The 22,075-nt window shown below is 51.4% G+C and overlaps 4 protein-coding genes across 9 annotated transcripts; all 4 read right to left on the bottom strand.

Annotated features, from left to right (window-relative positions):
* Positions 1-290: 290 nt before the first annotated feature.
* klhl11 (kelch-like family member 11) lies at positions 291-4,384 on the bottom strand. The gene is made up of 2 exons (XM_037256574.1): positions 3,447-4,384; positions 291-3,101 (listed from the first exon to the last, which is right to left on the bottom strand). The coding sequence occupies exons 1-2, from the start codon at positions 3,929-3,931 to the stop codon at positions 1,517-1,519; spliced, it is 2,070 nt and encodes a 689-aa protein (XP_037112469.1). The 5' UTR covers positions 3,932-4,384; the 3' UTR covers positions 291-1,516.
* A 232-nt stretch (positions 4,385-4,616) lies between these two features.
* Positions 4,617-15,360, bottom strand: aclya (ATP citrate lyase a). 3 transcript variants are annotated; one of them, XM_037256571.1, is made up of 28 exons: positions 15,205-15,360; positions 13,702-13,894; positions 12,787-12,909; positions 11,799-11,861; positions 11,390-11,580; positions 10,638-10,717; positions 10,277-10,407; positions 9,814-9,932; positions 9,537-9,673; positions 9,398-9,459; positions 9,220-9,337; positions 9,000-9,154; positions 8,709-8,805; positions 8,233-8,374; positions 7,996-8,164; positions 7,824-7,928; positions 7,510-7,706; positions 7,294-7,375; positions 7,058-7,168; positions 6,849-6,976; positions 6,518-6,611; positions 6,291-6,445; positions 6,064-6,214; positions 5,843-5,986; positions 5,641-5,754; positions 5,502-5,584; positions 5,316-5,392; positions 4,617-5,248 (listed from the first exon to the last, which is right to left on the bottom strand). In XM_037256571.1, the coding sequence occupies exons 2-28, from the start codon at positions 13,858-13,860 to the stop codon at positions 5,154-5,156; spliced, it is 3,282 nt and encodes a 1,093-aa protein (XP_037112466.1). In that variant the 5' UTR covers positions 13,861-13,894; positions 15,205-15,360; the 3' UTR covers positions 4,617-5,153. The 3 variants fall into 3 exon arrangements, with proteins under 3 accessions (XP_037112466.1, XP_037112467.1, XP_037112468.1); XM_037256572.1 differs by having other exon boundaries at positions 13,702-13,865; XM_037256573.1 differs by having other exon boundaries at positions 13,702-13,897; positions 15,210-15,360.
* A 619-nt stretch (positions 15,361-15,979) lies between these two features.
* On the bottom strand, positions 15,980-19,831 carry LOC119125271 (2',3'-cyclic nucleotide 3' phosphodiesterase). The gene is made up of 4 exons (XM_037255575.1): positions 19,687-19,831; positions 17,781-18,984; positions 17,455-17,582; positions 15,980-17,087 (listed from the first exon to the last, which is right to left on the bottom strand). The coding sequence occupies exons 2-4, from the start codon at positions 18,943-18,945 to the stop codon at positions 16,635-16,637; spliced, it is 1,746 nt and encodes a 581-aa protein (XP_037111470.1). The 5' UTR covers positions 18,946-18,984; positions 19,687-19,831; the 3' UTR covers positions 15,980-16,634.
* A 305-nt stretch (positions 19,832-20,136) lies between these two features.
* On the bottom strand, positions 20,137-21,882 carry odad4 (outer dynein arm docking complex subunit 4). Of its 4 annotated transcripts, none has more exons than XM_037255584.1 (6): positions 21,424-21,877; positions 21,072-21,203; positions 20,843-20,984; positions 20,712-20,767; positions 20,535-20,649; positions 20,137-20,435 (listed from the first exon to the last, which is right to left on the bottom strand). In XM_037255584.1, the coding sequence occupies exons 1-6, from the start codon at positions 21,547-21,549 to the stop codon at positions 20,224-20,226; spliced, it is 783 nt and encodes a 260-aa protein (XP_037111479.1). In that variant the 5' UTR covers positions 21,550-21,877; the 3' UTR covers positions 20,137-20,223. The 4 variants fall into 4 exon arrangements, with proteins under 4 accessions (XP_037111479.1, XP_037111478.1, XP_037111477.1 ...); XM_037255583.1 differs by having other exon boundaries at positions 20,843-20,996; positions 21,424-21,876; XM_037255582.1 differs by having other exon boundaries at positions 20,535-20,646; positions 20,843-21,203; positions 21,424-21,882.
* Positions 21,883-22,075: the final 193 nt, after the last annotated feature.

Raw genomic sequence — 22,075 nt, 5'->3', positions numbered from 1 at the left:
GGCTGTCTGATATTACGTTTTATTTTGCGAGATGTGTGACGATAAGGCAGAGTTGGAGGATTTACGAGCTCGTGAACAGCCATTGAAGGGAGCACGGCTACTTGCGTAACACCCCGTGTGCACCCCTCTCGCTCCTACGGGAAACAACACGGTGAACGTTCCGTTTCCTTCATGGTTGAATAAAATAGCGATACAAATACGTTCGTTTGCGAAACCAAAAACCGCCACCGAGTCCGACTTACATTTATAGGATGTCTGAGTGTTTGTTATCCATGACTGACATAACAAAACCTTGTTTGCTGTATTTTATTGAAACTGGAACCATACTTTAGAAAGCAAACTCAAAGTGCTGCAACGTCTCAAAACCCCTTTAACAAATGAATGGGGACAAAAATACTCTTTTGGCGCAAAAGGAATGACTGGCTTTGTAAGACATTTGTCAGAGAAGTAGCATGCCTTCATTGCATCTTGAAGGAAATATAAGAAGAAATGCAGACCACAATGCCAAGCTTGTCTAAGACAGGAAATTAAACAAGGTCTCGTTCGTGCGTCTGCTGTAGTGGAGGCTGCACAAAAGCGGTGATGGCACTCAAAGTGTTGACATGAACAAACACGAACAGAGATTGTCACAGTGTTAACAAATGGAACCCAGCCTCCATCTGAGAACAAGCCACAGAGGAATGTCAAATATATATAAACAGCTTTGTTATTTATATACAGACAGATAAACATCATGTCATCAGGATAGGATTTCATTGTCGCCACACTTATTCACATACATTCAGTGCATCCATACATACGATTCACGGCTTCCCCAAAAGTGGCTGACGACAACAGAACACTGCGTTCGCTTTGGTGAGAGCGAGGCGTGTTCCACTGCAGCACGTTACGAACAAACGAAGTCATGGATAAATGGGTGGCACGGTCACGGATTGGGACTCTACCGTGCGGACGAGCACGCGAGAGAACTTCAAAAGCAGCCGTTTAGGAAGCCTCATTTCCAGAGCGCCACCAGTTTCGGCGTTTACGCTGTGGCAACAAAAAAACCAAAAGGAATCCATCTCAAATTCCACATGTTGTTTTACGCTCGTTTCACCAAATCAAATGGAAGTGTACTGCAAAAAATTCCAAGCTGTCAATCATCTGACCACACTTTTTTCTTTTTTTATGTCTGGTCGTAAACACACGTGTGGCACTTCTTTCTCTCATCCACATATGGATCAACTAAGGCAAAGCCAATGGTTTGCAATGGGAGTCACGTAACCAAAGGAAAGGTGCCAGACTGGGTACTGACGCTTGGTAAGAAGTAGTAGTTGAAATGACTCCACAAATCAAATGTGTAGATACAACACTTGCCACCAATTGGTCACTACAACGGAATGCGTTGAATATTCATTCCCCCGTCCCGTCCAGTCTTAGCTAAAGAATAAAAGCTGTCACCGGAATGCAGATGCCGACCTTTCAAAGAAATGAAGCGATCCGAAGCGCCTGGCTCGGCCCGGCCCGGCCCGGCCGTTCAGCACTCGATCTGCGACTGCAGCTGCCGGCGCAGGGTGAGCGTGCGGCGGTGCAGCTGCTGCATCTGCTGCATGCGGTCCCGCTGGCGCGCCAGGTTCTGCGGCATGGGGTAGCGCTGGCAGCCGTACAGGAAGCGGTAGGGCACGCGCACGTGGCAGGCGGTGGCGCGGCACCGCGGTTGCGGCATGGGCGGCAGCAGCATCCAGCGCCTGCGCTCGGCGCAGTAGCGGTACGCCTCCTTGCGGTACTGCTTGTCCACGTCGTCGCTGTTCTTCCAGCCGCCGATGATGAAGACGTCGTCGTCAAAGTGGCAGATGGCGGCGCCCTCGATGCTGGTCACCTCGGGCGGCAGGCTCTCCAGGATCTCGTCGGGGACGCGGGCGCCGATCTTCTGGCGGGCCGCCTCGTCCCGCATGTCGTAGCTCTTGGGGCAGCAGGAGGCCGTGTGGTAGAAGTTGGTGGCGGCCACGGCCATCTGGAAGACGCAGTAGTTGTCCACCAGCGGCAGCGAGTCCACGTCCTGCCACTGGTGGCTGTCGGTGTCGTAGCGGGTGGTCACCGTCTTCAGCCCGTCGTCTTTGTCCGTGTCGACGGGCGTGCGCGCCGTCACGTAAACGTAGCGGTCCTCCACGCTCACCGCCTTGACGTCGCGCAGGATCTTGGGCGCCGACTCCAGGTTGTGCCACTTGTCCTGCTCGGGCTCGTACACGCTGACGTCCTTGAAGCCCGGGCTGAAGTTGCCGTGGCCGCCGATGCTGTACAGGATGTCCTTGATGCGGGTCAGGCCGAAGGAGTGCTTGCGGGTGGTCAGGTTGCTCACCTGCTCCCAGGTGTTGTAGTTGGGGTTGTAGCGCTCCACCGTCTTGGCGAAGCCCGGCTCCATGGAGCCGGCCACGTAAACGTGCGAGTCGGTGGCGGCGATGGCGTGGCCGTCCAGGTGGTTGTGGATGTGCGGGAGGTTGACCCAGCGGTCCTCGTAGACAAAGTAGCCCACGCACTCGCTCAAGTAGTCGCCGCCCTCCGACACGCCGCCCACCACCATGATGACGTCCATGTTCTGGCCGAAGCGCGGCTGGAAGGACGCCACGAAGGAGGACCACAGCTCCAGGTCGGCCAAGTTGACGTTCTCAAAGCGGATGGCGTAACCCTCCAGCGCCTCCGACACCAGGCGCAGGCACGCCTCGTTGGACGCCACCATGCGCTCGTTCTTGACCACCCGTGTCAGGTAAGTGGGCTTGATCTGGGGCAGTCTGAGCAGCCGGAAGAGCTCCTCAAAGTAGCCGCCGCGCTCTTCGGGCATCTTCTGCACCCACTTGAGCACCGCTTCGAAGAGCACCTCCTCCGAGTCTACCGTAATCTGGTCGTCCGACAGCCAGTTGCGCACCAGGTGGAAGGGCAGCGTGTAGAACTCCTCGTCCTGGATCACCTTGTGGAAGTTGCGGCGGATCATGTCGGCCGCTCGCAGGGCCAGCTGGTCCAAGGTGTACATGTGCGCCAGGCTGTGCACGGCCACGCAGTTGGTCAGGCTCAGCTTCTTCTTCAGGAACTCTCCGCAGAAGTCCTTCAGCTGCACCAGTAAGAACCTGGGTATAAAAGAGAGAGAGAGAGAGAGAGAGAGAGAGAGAGAGAGAGAGAGAGAGAGAGAGAGAGAGAGAGAGAGAGAGAGAGAGAGAGAGAGGTTAAAGGTTTGAGAGCCACTAGCCTAAACGCACTAACGTCAGTCAGTTACTGAGATCAAATTCTCTGTTTGGCATGCACAAACCTGGTCAATAAAGCCGATTGTTTACTTGTATGTATATTGTGTACTATGTCTTGTCACCGTGGGATAGTGGGAACGTCATTTCGATTTCTTTGTGTGTCTTGGCATGTGAAGAAATTGACAATAAAGCAGACTTTGACTTTGATTGTAAGACAGAAGCGGTCGGTACCTGTCAGCTAGCTCCAGGACTTCATGCACGTTGCAGGTGCTGACGCGAATCTCCCCGGTGTACATGTACTGGATGACGCTCTCCACCGTCTCTGCGTCGGGCCCCGTCTCCGAGCTCCACTCCTTCATGTCCACCCGGCCGGACACCGACTCGGAGAACTGTCCGCTCAGCAGCGGCGTGAAGTAGTAGGTGGCGGCGGCCAACACCGAGCGATGGGCCGCGAACTCGCACGTCTGGACGCCGCCGGCCGCCGCGCCGCTGCTGCTGAAGGCGAGCGTGACGTCGCAGAACAAGCCTTGCTTGCGCTGCTCGTTCTGCCGCTGCGACAACTCCGAGCAGTGGGAGGACGACGCAAAGTCCTCGGCCTCCTCCGCGTCGCCATCCGCGGCCAGGGAGCTCGGCGTGCCGCAAACGCTACTGCTACCACCGCCACTATTGCTGCTACTCCGGGGCGAGTCCTCCGGGTTGGGAGCCGCCGCTGCCATTCTGCTCTCCGGTGACCAGAAGACGGGTTCAAAGAAAAAGAAAAGAAAAAGAGAAGGGGAAAAAAAGGAAGCCAACTCGTCGAATCAAGGGACTACAGGTCCAACCGAGCGCCACATTGAAGCAAGCACTCACGCCTCCATTTGCGGAAGTCGGCCGGTCGGCCGCCGCCGCGGAAATGCTACCAAACTAGCTAAGAACAACGCAGACTTGTTTATGTAGCCGTTGAGTTTCACCGTATAATTGTTCCCTCCCGTGCGTGGCACGCTCGCGAACAGTACATTGGGGACGATATTTCAGTTTCTCGTCAGTCCGCTTCCCACCATTCGCCAGCATCAACGTAAAGCGTCCACCCACCAAAACAAGCCCGGGCGACTCGGCTTGAGTCAATGAGCTATCTGCTGGCCGGCTCTGAGCCTGACAGAAAGGGACCTGCGCAGTGCGAGAAAGGCGTCAGCTGGCCACTTCCGGCTCGGAAGTGACACACGGAAGCTTATGTTTATAGCGGCTTCATTCATTCATTCATTCATTCATTCATTCATTCAAACTCATCATATTCACCGTTGTGACACAACCGCTTGTATATATATCGCGATATCCCAAGCGTTCGAAGTGTGTGACGTCACGGAGGACCTTATACTCCGCTTTCGTTGAAATGTCCAATATAAAACACACGCAATCCAGAAAACCACTTATCACGCAGTGAACTTTAATCACACATATGTGGACAAACGGTACCGTCAGTATAGAGGCACGCCACAGAAGCATTGCAATAACACTGCTGTTATTAAATGATCCTAAATCGATATCCTCGTACTACAGTCATTGTAGTACTCCATTATTTGGGTGCACTTATTTTACCTGGGGATGACATTTGCCGATAAATGGTCCCTTTTGCAACAAACAGCCAAGACATGGACAAGTAAAACATCTTTTGGATGAATACATCTACAGTAAAGATTAAAAAAAAAAAAAAAAGAAGCTATTATCTACAGTGTGTGATCACAATATTATTGCACTCCACGGTCACCCTGTGTAACAAGCTCGAGATGATAATGACGATCATAAAATGCCACATGGAATGGAGCTGCACAGAGGCGTGAGAACATGAGGTGTTAAACTTTGTCACCAGTCAGGACTGGGTATGTCTTCACAGTGTTTTCACTAGTGTCTAATCTCAAACTATTTCAGGCAATACAAAGATATGCTAAATCTTCACATGTCCTACATGGACATGTGTTCCGGCAGCACGTAGGAGATGTCATCCCAAGGGTGACGATACAAGCCCTGCCTTAGCCTCTTCTGATCCAGGTAGTGTCCTAAAAAGACGCTTTTGTTATCAATCATGTTTGTCAGAAGTCACACTTTCAACTTGACTTTGCGCACCGATGAATCCCATGCTGCGACCCAGAACGAAGATGCCGTTCAGCGCTCCGATTTCTACAAACTCGTCCGCTTCATCCCTGCCAAAATAAACGACTTGATTTGAGGGGGAAAACATTGGGGAATGGCAGGGTGATCTCAAATTGGCTGTTGCGATGTTTGGCCACCTCGGTGGAGGTCATTGACTACCTGGTAAATCCGCCGCAGGTTCTGAGCAGGTCCACAAAGGCCACACCGATGAAGCCGTCCACATTCAGGATCAAGTTGGGTTTCTGACACAAACGCACAGGAAGTCAATGAGGGTCAAATTGTGAAAAGGGCTTCTTACTTTCGAAGTGGTGATCTTCTCCACATCCAGAGCGTAATCCAGCAGCTGTGTGGAGGGGAAGTGCTGCTTCACAAAGTCCTTCAAGATCTGGACTCGCATGTCAGGATTGTTAATCTGAGATAGATCACGCAAAATATGACAGAGGAAGCGGAGCAAGCCTCGTGGACGCGAGGCGCCGCCCGGCCCGCCGCCTTTGACTTACAGACTTGACCCTGTGGCCGATGCCCATGATGAGCTTGCCGTCCTTCTTCATTTTGTTGACAAACTCCATGGGCAGCAGGCCGCTGTCGAAGGCCTTGCTGAACTGTTTGGCCGCGGCATCCAAGGCGCCTCCGAAGCGGTCGCCCTGTCAAAGAAAGGAGCCAGAGAATGATTTGAGAAAGCACTTAGCTAGCATACAGAGCAGAGCAGAGCACGTCTTACGATGGTGAGCAGGCCAGAGGTGAGGCTGGAGATCAGATCTTTGCCGGCTCGGGCGCACACGATAGTGTTATGGGCGCCGGATACGGCCGGACCGTGATCGGCCGTCACCATGAGACACATCTCGATGAACTGGCAGGCGTATCTGGGTAGCCTGGAGAAAAGATAGCGAGCGGATGGATCGGATCACCCGCCGGAGATCATCTCAATAGTTGGGTGAGAACGCAGACCTCCTCTGGAACCATAGAAGCCCCAGAGTGCCCCCCAGGCCAATTTCCGACTTGAAGACCTCCGTGATGGGCATGCCGGCGTAGATGAGTTCCTGCCCCCTCTCGTCGCAAATGCTGGTCATAAAGGACGCCGGTTTGCGGATGAGACCCAGCTCCTGGAGAGCAAGCAACCCCATTGTGTGTGAAAATCCTTCAACGTGAGCCAAGAGAACAGAAAGATGACTCACTCGTGCCCAGGAGTAATCCATGGGGACTGTGGGAGGGGGCAGCTCCGGTGCTGGCTGGATGACTCCTTTGCCCACCAGGTCGTCATATACAGACCTGCGCGGATGGAATATTGACTTGATGGACAATAACTCGCCCGGCCGGGTTCAGCGGACCCTCAAAAACGGCATCATTTTTCTTGAAAGACTCATAAGTCACTACCAGTACATGTTGGGATAGAGCTACGTTTTTCCGTCGGTCAAACGCACCGAGACAGGGCTCCTGCGTTCTATGGGGCAGCCATTTTTTTTGTACTGCAAAAATAAACCCGAATGAAAAGTCACTTCTACTGACTTAATGATCTCTCCCAGCTCATCAAAGCTCTTGGGCACGAAGGCACCGGCCTCCTTCAGAGCTGTGTTCTTGGCCACCGCCGTCTCCGAAGCTTGATTAGCGCACGCCCCCGCGTGGCCGAACTGGACCTGAGGTAGGCGTAGAAGGAAAACACCACGACGACACAAATTCAAATCATTCAAATCAGTCATCGGCAGTGTAGCTTTTACCTCCGAGGCGAACATGGTAGCGCAAGTTCCGATGCACCAGCACACCACGGGCTTGGTGATCCTGCCTTCGCGGATGCCCTGGCAGATCTTGTACTCCTCGGTGCCGCCGATCTAGGGCACAGCGGCCAATCAGGACGCTCCTCGGATTACATTTGCCCAGAGTCGGGCCGTCGGCCAATCAGGACGCTCCTCAGATTACGTTTCCCCAGAGTCGTGCTGGGCGTCGGACACCTCACCTCGCCCAGCACGACAATCATCTTGACTCCGGGGGTGTCCTGGTAGCGCAGAACGTGATCGGTGAAGACGGAGCCCGGGTATCTGTGGAACCATCCGCAGTCAGTACATTTCATGGAAATGTTTCCGGACAGGAAAATGCAGCTTGCCGCTACGGACACTTTCATCAATCCAATTTTCAAATCGTAAAATATCCAATCGGATACACTTTGACTTACCTGTCCCCGCCAATGGCCACGCCTTCAAACACGCCATCGGTGGTGCGCGAAATGATGTTGTTGAGCTCGTTGGACATGCCGCCCGAGCGCGAGACGTACGCCACGCTGCCCGGCCGGTACAGCTTGGAGGCCAGGATGTTGTCCAGCATGCCCCCGGTGTTGCCGATCTTGAAGCAGCCCGGTTTGATGCCGCCCACCTGCGCGCGCGCGCGAGGGAGGGAGGGAGGGAGGGAGGGAGGGAGGGAGGGAGGGAGGGAGGGAAGGAGGGAGGGAGTTTCAATCACAAGTTGAAAAGAGAAGACAGCGGGACTCACAGTTGCCGGTCCGATGATGGTGATGCCCTTCTCGTCGGCTCTCCGAATGATCTTCCTGGTGTGTGCTTCGGGGATTCCCTCTGCTATGATGGCGATGGTGTGAATCTGAAAGAAAAAAGAAAAATGTGCATGAAGTCATTTGTTTAAGTGGAGGGCAGATGGAATGCATTACCTGCGGGTACTGCATGGTCTCCATGGTGCTGTCAAAGGCTGAACGCAAGGACGCGAAGCTGATGAGCACGTCCACGTCCGGGTGCTTCTTCATGGCGTCGGCCATGTTTTTGTACACCGGGAGGAGGATCTCTTTATGACCCCAGTAGAACTTCTGCTTGTGGTCTCCGCTGGAAGAGAAGACGGGGCTCTCTGAGAACTGCTCCATCACCTGCAAACGGCTCGGCGCGGCGCTCACGTGAAGGGGTAGACCATGGCCGCCACGGAGGGCGCGTCTCTGGAGCAGACGTAGTCAAAGTCCAGCATGCCCTGCACGGCCCGCGTCTGCATGCCCCACACCATGGACTTGGTGTGCTTGCTGAACAGCGTGCTCGCCTTGACTGCAAGGTGCAAATGTTTATGGTCTCCATACCCGAATGAATGGGAAAGTGCGCATCCGTGCCAATGAATGCTCTGTGTGTCTCGCCCCCCCCCCCCCCAAATGAGCTGGCAAAGGCTCCGGCTCCCCCGTGACCCAAAAGAAAACAATGGGGACGGACGGACAGACGGACGGACTTCGGTCGGATTGTCTTTCACATTCCAGTGAGTGAAGACTGCAAAGTGCTTCAAATGCCTGAAGAGGGAGCTAAAAAGCCTCTGATGAAATGCCGACGACCCACATGCCGCTAACGTTCACTCGTGTATGAAGCAAGCGGCGAGAGTGTATTTTCTCACCTACAGGAGCGGCGGCACTTTTGGTATTCTTTGCCGGCGAGCCCTCGGCTTTACCTCTGTTGTCAGAGAAGGAGGCGGTGCGAGTGGACGCCGGGGTCTGAAAGCGGAAACTCGACATGAATGTCATGTTGACGTGACTTGGCTGTTTTCCACGTTGACCAGTCATTTCTTTAACATCCGCGACACAACCTTTTGTTTCATTTCTTTAACATTTCCACAGTGAAAAGCAAGCTCTCAGACAAAAGAGCCACGGGACGAGGACAAAGCGCTGGCTGCGCCGCGGCGTCATACCGACGTGCTGCCGCTGGAGTTGAGCAGGAAATTGGCAGTGTGGGCGGCGACGGGAGGCTGGTTGGGGATGGGCCGGTGACCCAGCGCCATGCCCACGATGGCGGTCATGTGGGTTTCGGTGCCAAAGACGTGGATGGGGATCCCGGTGGTCTTGCCTGTCAGGGGACGACGGGCAATCAAATGACATTTGTGTCCATTTGGACTCAAACGGGAATCTCACCAACTTCTCCCATCACCCGGAGACCCTCCTGGTAATTTGGACCCCCGCGCCTGACGAAAATGGCCACTTGGTGCTCCTTGAGCGGCACCTGGTAGTCTCGGATGGCTCGAACGATTCCCTGACGCCGTGCCATAACGTTAGCGAGTTGCGATTTAGCGGGACACGCCTGCGTTCTTACCTTGAACGTCGCCGCCACGTTGGTGAAGTTGGCGATGCTCCCTCCGATGATCAAGACTTTGCCTGGGAAAGCAAATAAAGACAGGAAGGGAGACGGACGGACGGACGGACCGACGGAGGGACGGACCGACGGACGTTACCATCCGGGTGCTTCTCCCTGGTCATGAGCGAGAGGATGGTCTTGGCGTAGTCGTATGTCTGCTGCTCGCTCGGCGCCCCCGAGTACTCGCCGTAGTTTGCCAGCTCGTCCACGCCGCCCAGGTCGCAGATGGTGTCGCTGTGAGAGCAGAGACAGGAAGGGAATGAGCACTTTTTACGGTCAAGCAAAGGGAGGGATTCGTCGGTTGCGCTTGAGGACGATGCCTGCCGCTCGTTGAAGACATGAACCAATTTGGGTCTTAGCCTTTGATTGGCTACCTGTACACGACAGAGGCTCCGCCCCCCGCCACCATGGTCCAGATCCGCCCCTGCGGGTTGAGCAGGGTCAGTTTGAGGCTGGCGCCGCTCTTGGCGTCCAGGTCGGCGATGTAGGCCTCCTGCGAGACAGAAAAAAAGAAAATTGGAGTGGGAAAGTGGCCTGCAAAAGTCTTTGCAATCGTGCTCCATTTTGCCAGGCAGACGCAGAAACACAGGCGCGTGCACCGGCGCGCGCACACACATCTGGCGCCTGGGAGGGAAAACACTAAAGGTGCTCGCTGTCCCCCTCTAGCGAGCCAATTAGAGCATCCGTCTGCCGCCGCCGCCGGCTGAATCCGTCTGAGACCAACGAGCCCCACAGCACGACAGCTGCCAGTGCCGAGAGCGACTCGAAAAATGTATACATCCATTTGATTGATTTCATTCACAGAATGTCTATAATGTGACATTGGTTGAAATAAACCTCAGGGTAGGCCTCCCTGCCAAAAGGCGGCGGGAACTCCACATCGCCCCACTTGGCCTTGCAGATGTAGTCGGCCGTGGCGTCGATCTTGGCCGCCATGTCCAGCACGAAGACGCCATCTTTGGTGACCACTGCGGCGAGAGGGGGAACAGAAAAGGTGACGCGGCCTCTTATGCTGGCAGCGTGCGTGGAGGACTTGAAAGCGGCGCCAGCCAATTACTAACATCAAATAGCAAGTGCATCAAATATTGACGACATTCCTTTGGCTTTGAAATCTGGTGTCACAATGTTGTCATGTTTTGCAAAAGGTAATGAAGTCAGGCTGACTTTAGTACAAATATCAAGCGAATACCACACCTACCTAGTGGGTTGATCTCCAGGTACGTGAAGAACAGATCCTCATATAGGTTGAAAAGGCCCACAATGAACTGGGCCAGGACCCTGACAACATCATCATCATAATAGTACAATTCATATCACGAGAAATAATGTTATCAAATTCAATTAAGGTGAAAGTGTGTGACGTATGTATGTGCAGTCACGGGGCGTCACTGTCAGAACCGCGCGCGGGCTTTCCGGCCGGAGTGACTCAGCTTCCCAAGTGTGCTTGGAATGGAAAAAGACTATGCGAGTGAAAAGATGGCTGGCTGGGGTTGCTTGCTTGAGTGTGTGTGTGTGTGTGTGTGCGTGCGTGCGTGCGTGCCTGCGTGCGCGTTCCATCAATGTCAGCCAAGACAGTGAAACGCAGCCGTAATGAGAGTGCTTCTGGACAGACGGACAAGAAGTGGGTGAGGGAGGGGGCACCAGTGGTGGTGGAAGGGACAGCCATCAAAATAAATGGACGTGCTGTGAATACATGGAAGCGGCCTTGAAGGGAACAAGGCTTGGGGGCAGGAAGCAAAGGAGAGACTGTCATTTGGCTAATGGAAAGCTCTCTCTCGCTCGCTCGCTCAATCGCTCGCACCCACCCCACCCCCATCACAGCGCTGAGGCCTTCAATACTTGAGTAGCGTTGCGCAGGCTCAATGCTGTTGTCAGTCTCTCGGGCTTCCATTTATTGTTGAGTGAAAAATAAAAGTGTGTTTGGAAAAGACTCTTTAGTCAACAACTCACAGCCTCTTGTCGTTGGGGACGTGGGCCAGCAGTCGCTTGCTCACCGAGCCCTCGCAGATCTTGTCGTCCACGCCCACCAGCAACTTGTTGGCCTTGGCGTCCACGTCGCCCACGTCCACGCCGCCCTGGTGGTGGAACAGCACGTGGTCGCCCTCGCGGCTGGCGTAGATGCACACGTAGAACTCCTCCTCCTGGATGGATGGATGGATGGATGGATGGATGGATGGATGGATGGATGGATGGATGGATGGATGGATGGATGGATGGATGGATGGACGGACGGACGGACGGACGGATGGACGGCAAGCGTCGTCAATGACGGTTCCTCCGTGGAGCGCCAGCAAAAATGGAACCGCTTGACGCTCCGGCCAACCTCGTCCACTCAAGTTTGGCGCAAGGGCCGACTTACCTGCTTGTGAGGGACAAAGGGTTCGATGAGGAAGTTCTTGAGAACGCCTTTGGCTTTTCCCACCTGAGGATGAACATAGGTGACAATACAAGTTGAGCAAAGCGCTCGATTGTCTGTGGTCCCGATTGCTGCCGGCAAACAAAGTCAAAGGCCACTCCGAAGAGCAGCGCTGCAGATTTTTGGCTGGGGGAATGTCGTCGTTTCTGGCTCCAGGCGAAGGCAGCTCATTTGGCATTTGCGTCGAGAGGCTGACAGGCGCGGGCGGGCGGGCGGGGCAGGGTAGGCAGCGCTTTTACCACAAGGGACCGGCGGGGAGCAGCCAGCCGGAAAGGAAATACAACAACGCGAGCGAGCGAGCGAGCGAGCGAGGAAGGACTTGCCATTTTGACGAGTGGCGAATAAAGGAAGGTGGGGAATACAGGTGGGAATTTATTTCAAATTGTACACCGCAGCAAACTCCGGAAGCCATCATCAACCATATTAATGAGCTGAAAGGATCTCAACATGAAAATAACAAGACCCTCTTATGACTGCGCTCAGAATACATCATATGACTGAAATATGACCGCTTATTGTCCGTAAATATTACTAGCTCCGAATCGACTCAAATGCTTACTTTATTGACCAAAGTCAACAAGCTGCAATGTGGAAGCTTTATCTATCTTGCTTTGCACCTGGCTCACATCACGTCATATGTGATGAAATCCACGCAGCAGACGCAGACACTCTTGTAGGCTGCTTTATGGCGCACGGAAGCTCAAAGCAGCGTTTTCTTGAGGAAAGACGGCGTCAGAGTGACGGACGGATGATGCGCGTCGCAGTTCCGCTTGACGGCATTGATAGACTGCTCGGTGGAAGGAAGCAACATGCAGCTTGTCCCCGCAGCAGAGACACAAAATGGAGGGAGAAGGAGAGGCCAGCCAAATGAGAACTAGCTAGCACCGGCCAAATGACTCATTGGCCAAAGTGCACTCTGCGGATGACGTACCGTGGTCTCCTTCATGAGGCGGGCCTTCAGCCACTCTCTGACGCCGTTCAAGTCCAGGTTGACGCCGACCAGGCCCAGCTTGCCCCGCCTCTTGATCAGCTGGTCCGGCTTCACCACCAGCCTCTGCACAAGAAGCCAAATGTCATTTACAATACAATAGAATGCCTCGATTGGCATTGTACAACAACACGAGGTGGGTGTTGCCCTTCATAAAAACACGTGTGGGTGAGTAATAAGATCAACACCGAGTGTGCAAATAGGAACAACGCCTTGCCAAAATCCAGATGGTCCTCGCAAAAGAAACGCATGACGCAAGATGGAAATGTGTCATTTCCTGGATGGCTGACATGCAAAAAAAAAATAACCCATCAACTCACTTCATACTCATCTCCAGTATATTTGTGACCTGAACGAAGCGTGTTCCTCACACATTGGCTGGCTTATTCTGCAGGATTGTGCTATCCCTCACTGGAGGAGAAGGAGGGAGCCACTCTTGCTCCCATGACTTATGACAGTGCAGCCATTACAATCTGAGCCCTCGCCAGTGAGGAGGAGGAGGAGGAGGAGGGTGAGCCCCGACAGACGGCCAAAGTTAATGCAATTTCCCAATCGATGCTTGCGCGCCACATCTCTCTCTGGCTCTCCCTTTTCCATCCAATCTGCCCTCCGCATCACCATCATACCTGAAGTCTAATTCAATTGACCTTCCATTAAAGCAACTCATGCCAGCAATGCTACAGCAGCACGACGTGACACGCGTGAACAAAAGTATCGGGACACACTTTTGGGCTTTACGGCGCAACACCATACGCAGTACCGTATTGAATTTCCTTTCCACCCCGCACTCCGTGATGCCAGCTAACGAGCTCTCTGCCCTTTAGGGGAAAAAATCGGCCACTTCAGAAATCAACCAACCTCCGTGAGCAGCCAGGTGTGCTCCAGCGCCAGACGGTCCAGGTCCGTCTCGGGGGTGACGTTAGCATAGCGGAAGCGGTTCTGGACGGTCGCCGAGGTGCAGATGTGTTTGTAGAGGAACTCCTTGCCCGTTTGCTCCGAGATTGCTTTGGCCGACATGTTGGCTACGTCGGGATGGATGAACACAGGGCAGCTTTGGCAAAGGAAGCAGACGACATCAAATCAGCTACACTTTTACCGCACTGATAACATAAGGGGCAATTATTTACCACTCGCCTTATTGTCCTCTAATAGCAACAGCACACGGGCGCGCACAGGCAAGTATAATAAAAGGTTAAGCGCCATTTTGTTTGCTTGCAATTTTCCAATCAAATCAAATAATGCAATGCAAATGATGAAAAAAAGGCCGACGTAGAGGCCGGCCGGTACACTCTACCTAACTTCTTCTTCATCCTTCATTTCTATACCTATTGCCACAATGAAAGCTTCAACCGTACAGGGGAGGTTTTAGTTACATTCTTAAATGTCAAACGTGTGGGGGGGGAAAAAGAATCGTAACAAGCACTCTTACGCCTGTTGCCTCCCCCTTTGATCATGCATTACTGATACAGGATTCGGTTCTCTTAAAATACAGTCATACTTTGTGAGCATATTGTACAGCATTTAGGACATTCACATTGTGAGGTTCCACTTTACAGTGTTGATATGATATGATATCGCTCAAGCACAAGTCATTTCATTGTGAGTCATAGAGGCTGGATATCTTCCAACTAAAGATGGCCTTTACGTTTCCCGAGCCTCTCCGCTGAAAGGTGCACGCACATTAGTTCCAAAATGTCAGCCGCTGATATCAAAGCCCACAAGCGCTTCTCCTCATTGTCATGGAGTATCTGCTCAACTTCATTTCACGGAAAGGCCCACTGTTTAAAAAGGGGGTTATTAATAGAGCTGCTCAAGATGATTGATTATCACTTTGCTGGAGTCGCTGCTGCGTCACTAACACTGTAGCAGGAATAGATGGAAACAGTTTGTTCTGGAACAACAACCATCCTTGGTTCAATACATCCAATACTGGCTTTGATTAGAAAGCTGCACAATTTGGGCTGGTGGTGATCAATGTGTGATATCGACCATTGTCCAAAAAAGGCATGATGGATGACCAGATTCTAGACCAATACTGAGAGAAACACGAGTAAACTAAATGAAAAAGGAATTTAACTGATGAGAAAAAATATCACAGGTGTTCATTGTAATTTGGGATTTAACAAGGACGCTATCTCATTCCATTCTTTAGTTTGAATATTCTAAAAGTAGTTTTAAATGACTGGTCAAATTCAAGAGAAAAGCCCAGGAAAGTTGACATTACAACTCCAATTTTCCAATGAATGAATGGATATTTGACGACGGTCTCTGACGTCGTCATACTAGTTGGACTCGTTTCATCTTTGCCCAAAGCGGATAAGAAATACTTGGCGTTTAAGTACTAAAAAGATACGAACCTACCTTGTGTTAAAATTAGTCCTACAAATGGGATTCAAGTGAGATTTCAACACGAAGATTGTGTCAGTTTCCTCCGCAGGTACGCTTTCGTCTTGATTCGGAACCAAGCAAGTGGTACCGGAGAGGGAGAAGCGGCTTGCACTGACTTTTGTCTTCCGCCTCTCATCTGCTGTGGTAGTCTCTGGCTTCTGATTGGCTCGTCCCGTACCGTGCTGTATGGATGCATTCATTGACTGTTGGGTACAAATAAAAGAGTCCAAAAATCCCATCGTTTGTGGAAGGGAGTTTTATGGACAAAACTGCAATATTTGCTCAATTTCAGACCAATAGAACATATGGGGTGAATTTCAATGCAGATCGCAAGTCGTTTCTTAATATAAATGCGTTCGTGTCTAAGAGTTTAGGGAAACTCAGGGACTATTGAACGTTTCATGAATGTCTTCCCATGGCTCACACACGCCACTCTCACCAATAGGGAGGGAACAATGGACAATGATTGGTCGACAGGCTTATCTACACACTGTACCCAATCATAAGGGTTGTTGTAAAGGACAGTTCCCAATTGACCCACATCTGGTGAGATGGAGTTATTGAGCTCCGACGACTAATTCAATATTTGCCCTTGCCCTGGGTAGGGTTTGGCAGACATAACCTGCAACTCTTCATTGTTCTAAAATGTACTGTTTACGTACGTAGTATTGTATTAAAGTGGTTATTTCTAACGCCTTAGTGAAGAGTGACATCTGCTGGTCATGAACTTAAATACAGAAACGTAGAATTGCTGGAGCCACACATGATTGATTTTTATTGCGTGTACAAAACAAGTGCAAAAATAGTGCTTCATAAAGAGCTACATAGACAAAGTTGGAGTTCCAAAACAAAAAAAGGCAAAGGTTACGTTGAAATGCAAATTCATTGATCAAAGTCGCATAAACGATTAGGATTCACAGCGTTGTTTTAAGTGCAAGCAGCCGGCCGGGGTGGAAAGAAAAAGGTCTCCCTTTTCAAAGCAATGCGCAACGCAAACGCGCAAAGAGCCTTCTTTATACACTCCATTACATTTAAACGCACAGCTTTGGCCCATTTGCTAAAGTTACAATCACTTTCTCGACGACAAGCACGATCGTCTATGCCGCTAAGAAAGCAATCCTAGACGGTGTGCCATCATGCGAGTCTGGGATTAGGATGCGCGCTAAGTACATGATGGAGCTAGGATGTTTGTCTAAAAAGGTCTGCCACTGATGTGCGAGCAGCTCGAGTGTACTAAAGTGAAGCCATAGTGAGCTATATGAACTTGACTGAAGGCATTTTGGGTAGTGCAAATTGGGCAGGGGGGTGGGGAGGCACAAAGATTCTGGCTAGCTACATTTGAAGCCCTTGAACTCCTATTTTGGAATACGTCAGTTATTGCACGCAACACTTCCTTCATGTGTTCACAAGATGGCGCAGTTCTTCTTCTTCTTGGAATCTTTTTTGCCCTGCTCGTGGGATGGGCCCCTGCGCTTGTAGAAGCTGGAGAAGCACGCCGCCGCGCACATGGGCTCTTTGAGCTCCAGCATCCACCTCCCTTCGCCGTAAAAGCGCAGCGAGCCGAGCTCCAAGTCGGTGACGGGTTCCACTTGTTGTAACACCAGGATCTCCAGCAGGTCCAGACCCGTTTGGACCGCCGCCACGCCCTCCGCGCAACCCAGGGTGACGTGGGCACGGCTGCCCGCCGGCAAGGAGGCGGCGCCAGGGACGGAGGGCTCCGCCTCCTTTTCGGCGTCGGCCGGCCACAGCACCAGTTGCTCCTCCGTGAGGCTGACGCGGGCGCCGAAGGTGCGAGGCGTGACGAAAAGCGCGCTCACGGCCAGATCGAACACTGAGCCGTACAACTCCGAGACTGCCTGAAAGAAGAAAAAACGGGGGGGGGGGGGGGGGGGGGGGAATCATCAGTAGCCCACAACTGCTGTGCTGCCATTGTTTCTTTCACAGACTGTGTCGACTCCCGGGGGGGGGGGGCACAACGGTTGCCTCAACAGGTGGCAAGCAGTAGTGGCTCTGGAGCCAAGTTCATTGTTGGCATATTTGGCCACAAAGGACGCAAACGGGGGAGGTAACATTCCAGTAACTTCCATCTATCTCAAAAAAAACAACAACAACCAATAGTTTTAATCCTACATGAATTTGTACGCAAGCCAACAAGGGTGGTGGTGTGTGTGTGTGTGTGTGTGTGTGTGTGTGCGTGCGTGCGTGCGTGCGCATGTGACTTACTGGTTTCTGGGCATATTCTTTGGCTCCCTCTGCCTTCCCATAGTCACAAAACTTGGTGGTGCAGTGGAAGCTTCCTTTGCTTTTGAAGTATTGCTCCAGAGGAACTTCTTGCCCTTCATTCACAGACGCTGCAAAGACATGGAAAAATGAGTCAGGGCCACAGCTCGGTTTTTTTTTTTTTTTTTTTTTGGGACGAGGGCTGCACGATACTTGGAAAACATGCAATTACATTCTTAGTAACCAGTAAAAGAATTTTTTTTCCACGCATCAAAAATTAGCAAGCAGAGTGTATTCTTAGCTCATTTATTGGATGGCAGCTCACTCACAGCCAACAGCGTTCTTCTTGACGCCGTCCAGCGCAGTCAGAAAGTCGTTGCCTGTGGACCTGAGCCGGTCCTGCGCAGGGGTGAGCAGGAACCAGCCGAAGAACAGCGGCAGGCGCACTTCATCCAGTTGGCGCTTCACGGCAGCGACGGCGGCCGGCTTGCGGCCGGCCAGCTTGGCGAGCCGCGCAATGTCGGCGCTCCATTCCGTGCGCGGCTCCAGGAAGATGGCGACCATGCCGTGCTCCCGAGCCATCTCGCCCAGGCGGGCCAGCCGCTCCTGGGTGTGGTTGGTGTCGTCCACCACCACCAGCGCCGAGGCGGCGTCGACGCAGCAGGCCACCACCGCCTCGTCGAGGGCCTTGTGCACATCCGTGCCGCGGTCCCCGTTGTCCGCGTAGTCGTCGGCGCAGAAGACGGAGCAGCGGTCCTTGTAGGCGTCGGCCAGCGCTCGGGACAAGAAGGTCTTGCCGCTTCCCGGAAGGCCTCTGATGACCACCAGGGTGCGAGAGGCGCGCAGTGCGTTTTTGGTCTTCTCGTGTTTCAGGATGGGGAACGCCAGGGAGTCGGCAGAGGGAACCGTCTCCTCCTTATCGGGCACGGCCTCACTCGACTCAGCCGACTTGGCGCTTACTTCCGGCTCATCTTCCTTCTTGGGCTCAGCTGGGCGTGCCGTTTCAGCTTCATTCCCCTCTTTCTGCACAGAGACTTCGGCTAGCTTCTCCGTGGATGCTTCCGTTTTCTCCCCGCCATTTTGTGTCAGAGCTTCCTTGACAGCTTCTTCCTGAATCTTCTCTGAGCTTGGAGGCTGTGGTTCTTGAGGCTGCTCTGGTGGCGCAGGCTCTTCCTGGGTTGGCGGCACAGGCTCTTCCTGGGTTGGCGGCGCAGCTTCTGGAACCGGCTCAGACTCTTCTGGCACAGCAACAGGCACCGGTGGCTCAGCTTCGGGGCTATTACGGTGCAAGTAAGCTCGGATAGGCGCGGCGGTGTTGGTTCCGGACGCATCGCCGCCGCTGTTCACCACAAGCGGCTCCGTCTCCTCCCCCTCGGCAGCTGCTGGCTTCTCAGGCTCTGCAGACGCTTCCAACTGTGTCACAACCGCCGCCGCCGCCTCCTGTTGCAGATTCTCCAACATGTCGGGAACTTCAGCGTTGTTTTCAGGGTCCATTTTTGGCTTGAGAGGGTCACTGTTACATTAACATGCACCCTAAACGCAGCAAAAGAATTCATTCATTTCTGATTTTCAACAGCAAAACTAACATACTGTAAAAAGACTAATGTAAACAGTAATAATATCAAGTGCCACTAGACAAAACAGAAAAGACTGTTAACAGAGACTAAGCAGACAAAATGCAGTTAATGTTTCTCTATTCAATGATAATGTTGGGCACCTGGCGTCAGACTGAACAGCGCCGTCTAGCGAACGAGTGGCAACCATTTGGATTCTTCACAATTTATGCCTCATTTACCAGATGTGCGAACGTGTCGTGTCACGAGTCAGAAAAGCTTCCTCAAAACTACATTGACAAAAATACGACGCGCAAGTGTCTTACCAGAAAGGGCACTAAAACTAACATTTTCCGTGTTAGTTTCCGTAAAGATGCCAACAGCTGTTGTGTGGGCGACGCAGTGAATCAACTCGCGTTGTGCTTCAAGCTATAAAAAAGCCCACTAATTTGAAAGAATAGATCATTCAACTTGTTTAAACCGTGTGAAATCATGCATTTAAACTTTAAGACAAAAAGTAAGAGGGCGGAGGCTAACATGGCACACAAACAATTAACAAGCCAAACACGCGGATTTCCAGTAAGCTATCACCCTTCGTCAGTGCGTCGCGAACTTGTCCTCCCCAAAATACCATGAAAAATAGACGTCCGTACGCTTTACAATGTTCGCCGATCAAACTTACCAGCATTCGGTGGGGATTCTTACCACGCGCTCCTCTTGGAGTACAACGACAAGCTAAACTGCTTGCACGCCACGCTTACGTCCACGCGCCGCTTCTCTTCTTCAAGGCACGCACGGCGGCGGGGACGCGCACGTTGGGCGGGGCCCACGGGCACGCCCTTCACGGACCGGAAGTGGGATCAAATCCAACTGTGGTCCAATGAATGTTTTTTTCAACTGACTCAATCTAAAAGAAACAATGACGACGTTAACATTTAAAAATAATGAATGCCAAAGATACAATAATCCTAATACGCTCGTTGTGCAATGTTACCACTGAAGAGCATCAGGTGACCTCAAGAGGTCGTTTCAATATTAACGCTAAGCGTTAGAATATACCCTAAGCATTTTGTACGGTCATTTTAAATGAAAAACTAGCCAAATAACGTAACAAACACCACATCATACTGTGTCTTCTTTCGTCTGTCATACTGTTTTTATTCTTGTGCCTTTTGAAATAAATAACTGCAAATCTAATTCAATGATATGTGTCAGTGTCCTATAGGCTCTTAAGTATCACATGTGCGGGTTCCGTGGGGGCACGGGCAGGCGTTTTGGCCCGCTTGCTTGGTTGTCTTTGAGGGTCTTTGGGTGAAGGACACGGGGGCTTCTGCTGGTTCCAGAAGTCGGCGCAGTCATCCAAGTATGTGAGGCAGCCCTGGATGACGTCCTGCAGTTGCTTGCCGTTTCTCGTCTTGCTTTTCACCAAGGCTGCAGATCAGCATAAAACAGTCAACGGGGACATATGCATTTGGCGTTTAATTTAAGAAAAAAACCTTTTTTTTAATGGTGAAAATAAAAAAAATGTACCTTCATCCTTTAACAAATTCTCCAGATACTTCCTGTCCTCGTAAAACTCCCCCAGGTATTTCTTGCTCTTCTTCTCTGTCTCAGAGGTGTGTGGCTTCTTGGCTGCTGTCATCTGCTGTGTGAGATTGTTTGTGTCAAATCATAATAAGTACAGAGATAGCAAGTTGATGTGATTACCTCCGCATCTTTTTGCAGCATGTCTGCTTTAACCTTCTGTATGACGGCAGGAGGAACTGAGTAGACAAAAGTATTGAGACAGCGCTCTCAGGCGCATTACACACTTCCCATCTTTAGTGTAGGTCACATACCAGTGACGGCGTTCTCAATGGCTTCGTGCGCTTTCTGGATGCCCAGCTGGAACTCGTGGACTTGAGGGCGCAGCTTCAGCCCTTGGTGGTAAAACACTAGCGCAAATTCAAATTCCCCCAAGCAGTACAAAGCCTCGGCCTTCTGGTACAAGCCCTCATTGAAATAAAAAAAGAATAATTGTATCATTTGTTCCACACAATTGTTTAGTGTGATGTCAAAAACGCATACCTCAAAAAAGGAGTGGTCTTCTTGAAGTGACGCTTCGGCGTCCCTCAGGGCTTTTTCGTATTGACCCACCTTTAGGTAGCACTTGGAGCGACCCACAAAGCAGTCTTTGTCTTCAGGTTTGAGTGTCAGAGCCTGTTACATCATATATAATATACACTTACGGGAGAATTGGTGATTGCGAATTTCAAGGTTGAAAATGAGTTCATTTTCAACCTTGAAATTCTCGTTGAAAATGATAGCAGTTTCCAGCAACTCGGTCGGGAAAAAGTTTTGGTTTAGAATTTGACCGGCTTTTATTTATGCTAAATTTTGAAAAGTTATTTAACATGTAAGCACTCACTCACTCACTCACCGTGCTGTAGCTTTCGACTGCTTTTTCACACTCTCCCTTCAGCAGCAACCAGTCACCATCCGCCATTAAAGTGGAGAAAACACCTTTCGCCTTCGGATTTTTACACTCAGACTCTGTTTCAGACATTGCTTACCCAGAGAATTTTGCCAAAAGAGTGAAAAGAAAAAAAGACAAAAGGCCGCAAGAAGCGCCTCACTGGCTCGGTAACCTGGCAACCGCGGGAACAAATAAGAGCAATGGCGCCCCCTCCCGGCTGGCTGGAAAATGTGTGGAAACGCAGATTTTCTCACTCGATACTACTCACGACACCACATTAGGTACACTTGCCTCATTTGAGCCAATGAGAGTTTGGAGTTAACTTCAGGTACAATAATTATGACTACATATAAACGTATTCCATATATCGTCTTTCTAAATCTTGTTTTAAATTCGCCTCTCCACTGTTTTGAGTATTAGAAGTTACTATACTTACTAAGTAAATGCAAACTATCTATTTCCCCTAGTATGATTCAGCGCCGATCCACAACCCGCCCCCAAAAATTCACATACTGATAAAAAAATATGGTAAAAAAAAAAGATTAAATTTAGATCATGTTTTTGATACAGTATTTGTATTGCTTTTCCCTATTTGGATGTAATAACCCGTAAAAAA

The sequence above is a fragment of the Syngnathus acus genome, chromosome 8, assembly GCF_901709675.1.
Source record: "Syngnathus acus chromosome 8, fSynAcu1.2, whole genome shotgun sequence".
NCBI lineage: Eukaryota > Metazoa > Chordata > Actinopteri > Syngnathiformes > Syngnathidae > Syngnathus > Syngnathus acus.
Note: the sequence above shows the minus strand (reverse complement) of the source record. Positions and strands in the feature narration are given on the sequence as shown.

Excerpts from the sequence above, each read along its gene's own strand:
- klhl11 (XM_037256574.1), bottom strand. The coding sequence starts at position 3,931 with ATGGCAGCGGCGGCTCCCAACCCGGAGGACTCGCCCCGGAGTAGCAGC. Across the intron at positions 3,102-3,446 it reads GTCCTGGAGCTAGCTGACAG|GTTCTTACTGGTGCAGCTGA; the intron begins GTACCGACCGCT and ends TTTTATACCCAG.
- aclya (XM_037256571.1), bottom strand. The coding sequence starts at position 13,860 with ATGTCGGCCAAAGCAATCTCGGAGCAAACGGGCAAGGAGTTCCTCTAC. Across the intron at positions 9,674-9,813 it reads GGAGCCTCTGTCGTGTACAG|CGACACCATCTGCGACCTGG; the intron begins GTAGCCAATCAA and ends CTGCTCTCACAG. Across the intron at positions 5,755-5,842 it reads TCGGCCACAGGGTCAAGTCT|ATTAACAATCCTGACATGCG; the intron begins GTAAGTCAAAGG and ends GATCTATCTCAG.
- LOC119125271 (XM_037255575.1), bottom strand. The coding sequence starts at position 18,945 with ATGGACCCTGAAAACAACGCTGAAGTTCCCGACATGTTGGAGAATCTG. Across the intron at positions 17,583-17,780 it reads CAAGAAGAACGCTGTTGGCT|CGTCTGTGAATGAAGGGCAA; the intron begins GTGAGTGAGCTG and ends ATGTCTTTGCAG. Across the intron at positions 17,088-17,454 it reads AAGAATATGCCCAGAAACCA|GCAGTCTCGGAGTTGTACGG; the intron begins GTAAGTCACATG and ends TTCTTCTTTCAG.
- odad4 (XM_037255580.1), bottom strand. The coding sequence starts at position 21,549 with ATGTCTGAAACAGAGTCTGAGTGTAAAAATCCGAAGGCGAAAGGTGTT. Across the intron at positions 20,650-20,711 it reads TGCTGCAAAAAGATGCGGAG|CAGATGACAGCAGCCAAGAA; the intron begins GTAATCACATCA and ends AATCTCACACAG. Across the intron at positions 20,436-20,534 it reads GAATTTGTTAAAGGATGAAG|CCTTGGTGAAAAGCAAGACG; the intron begins GTACATTTTTTT and ends GCTGATCTGCAG.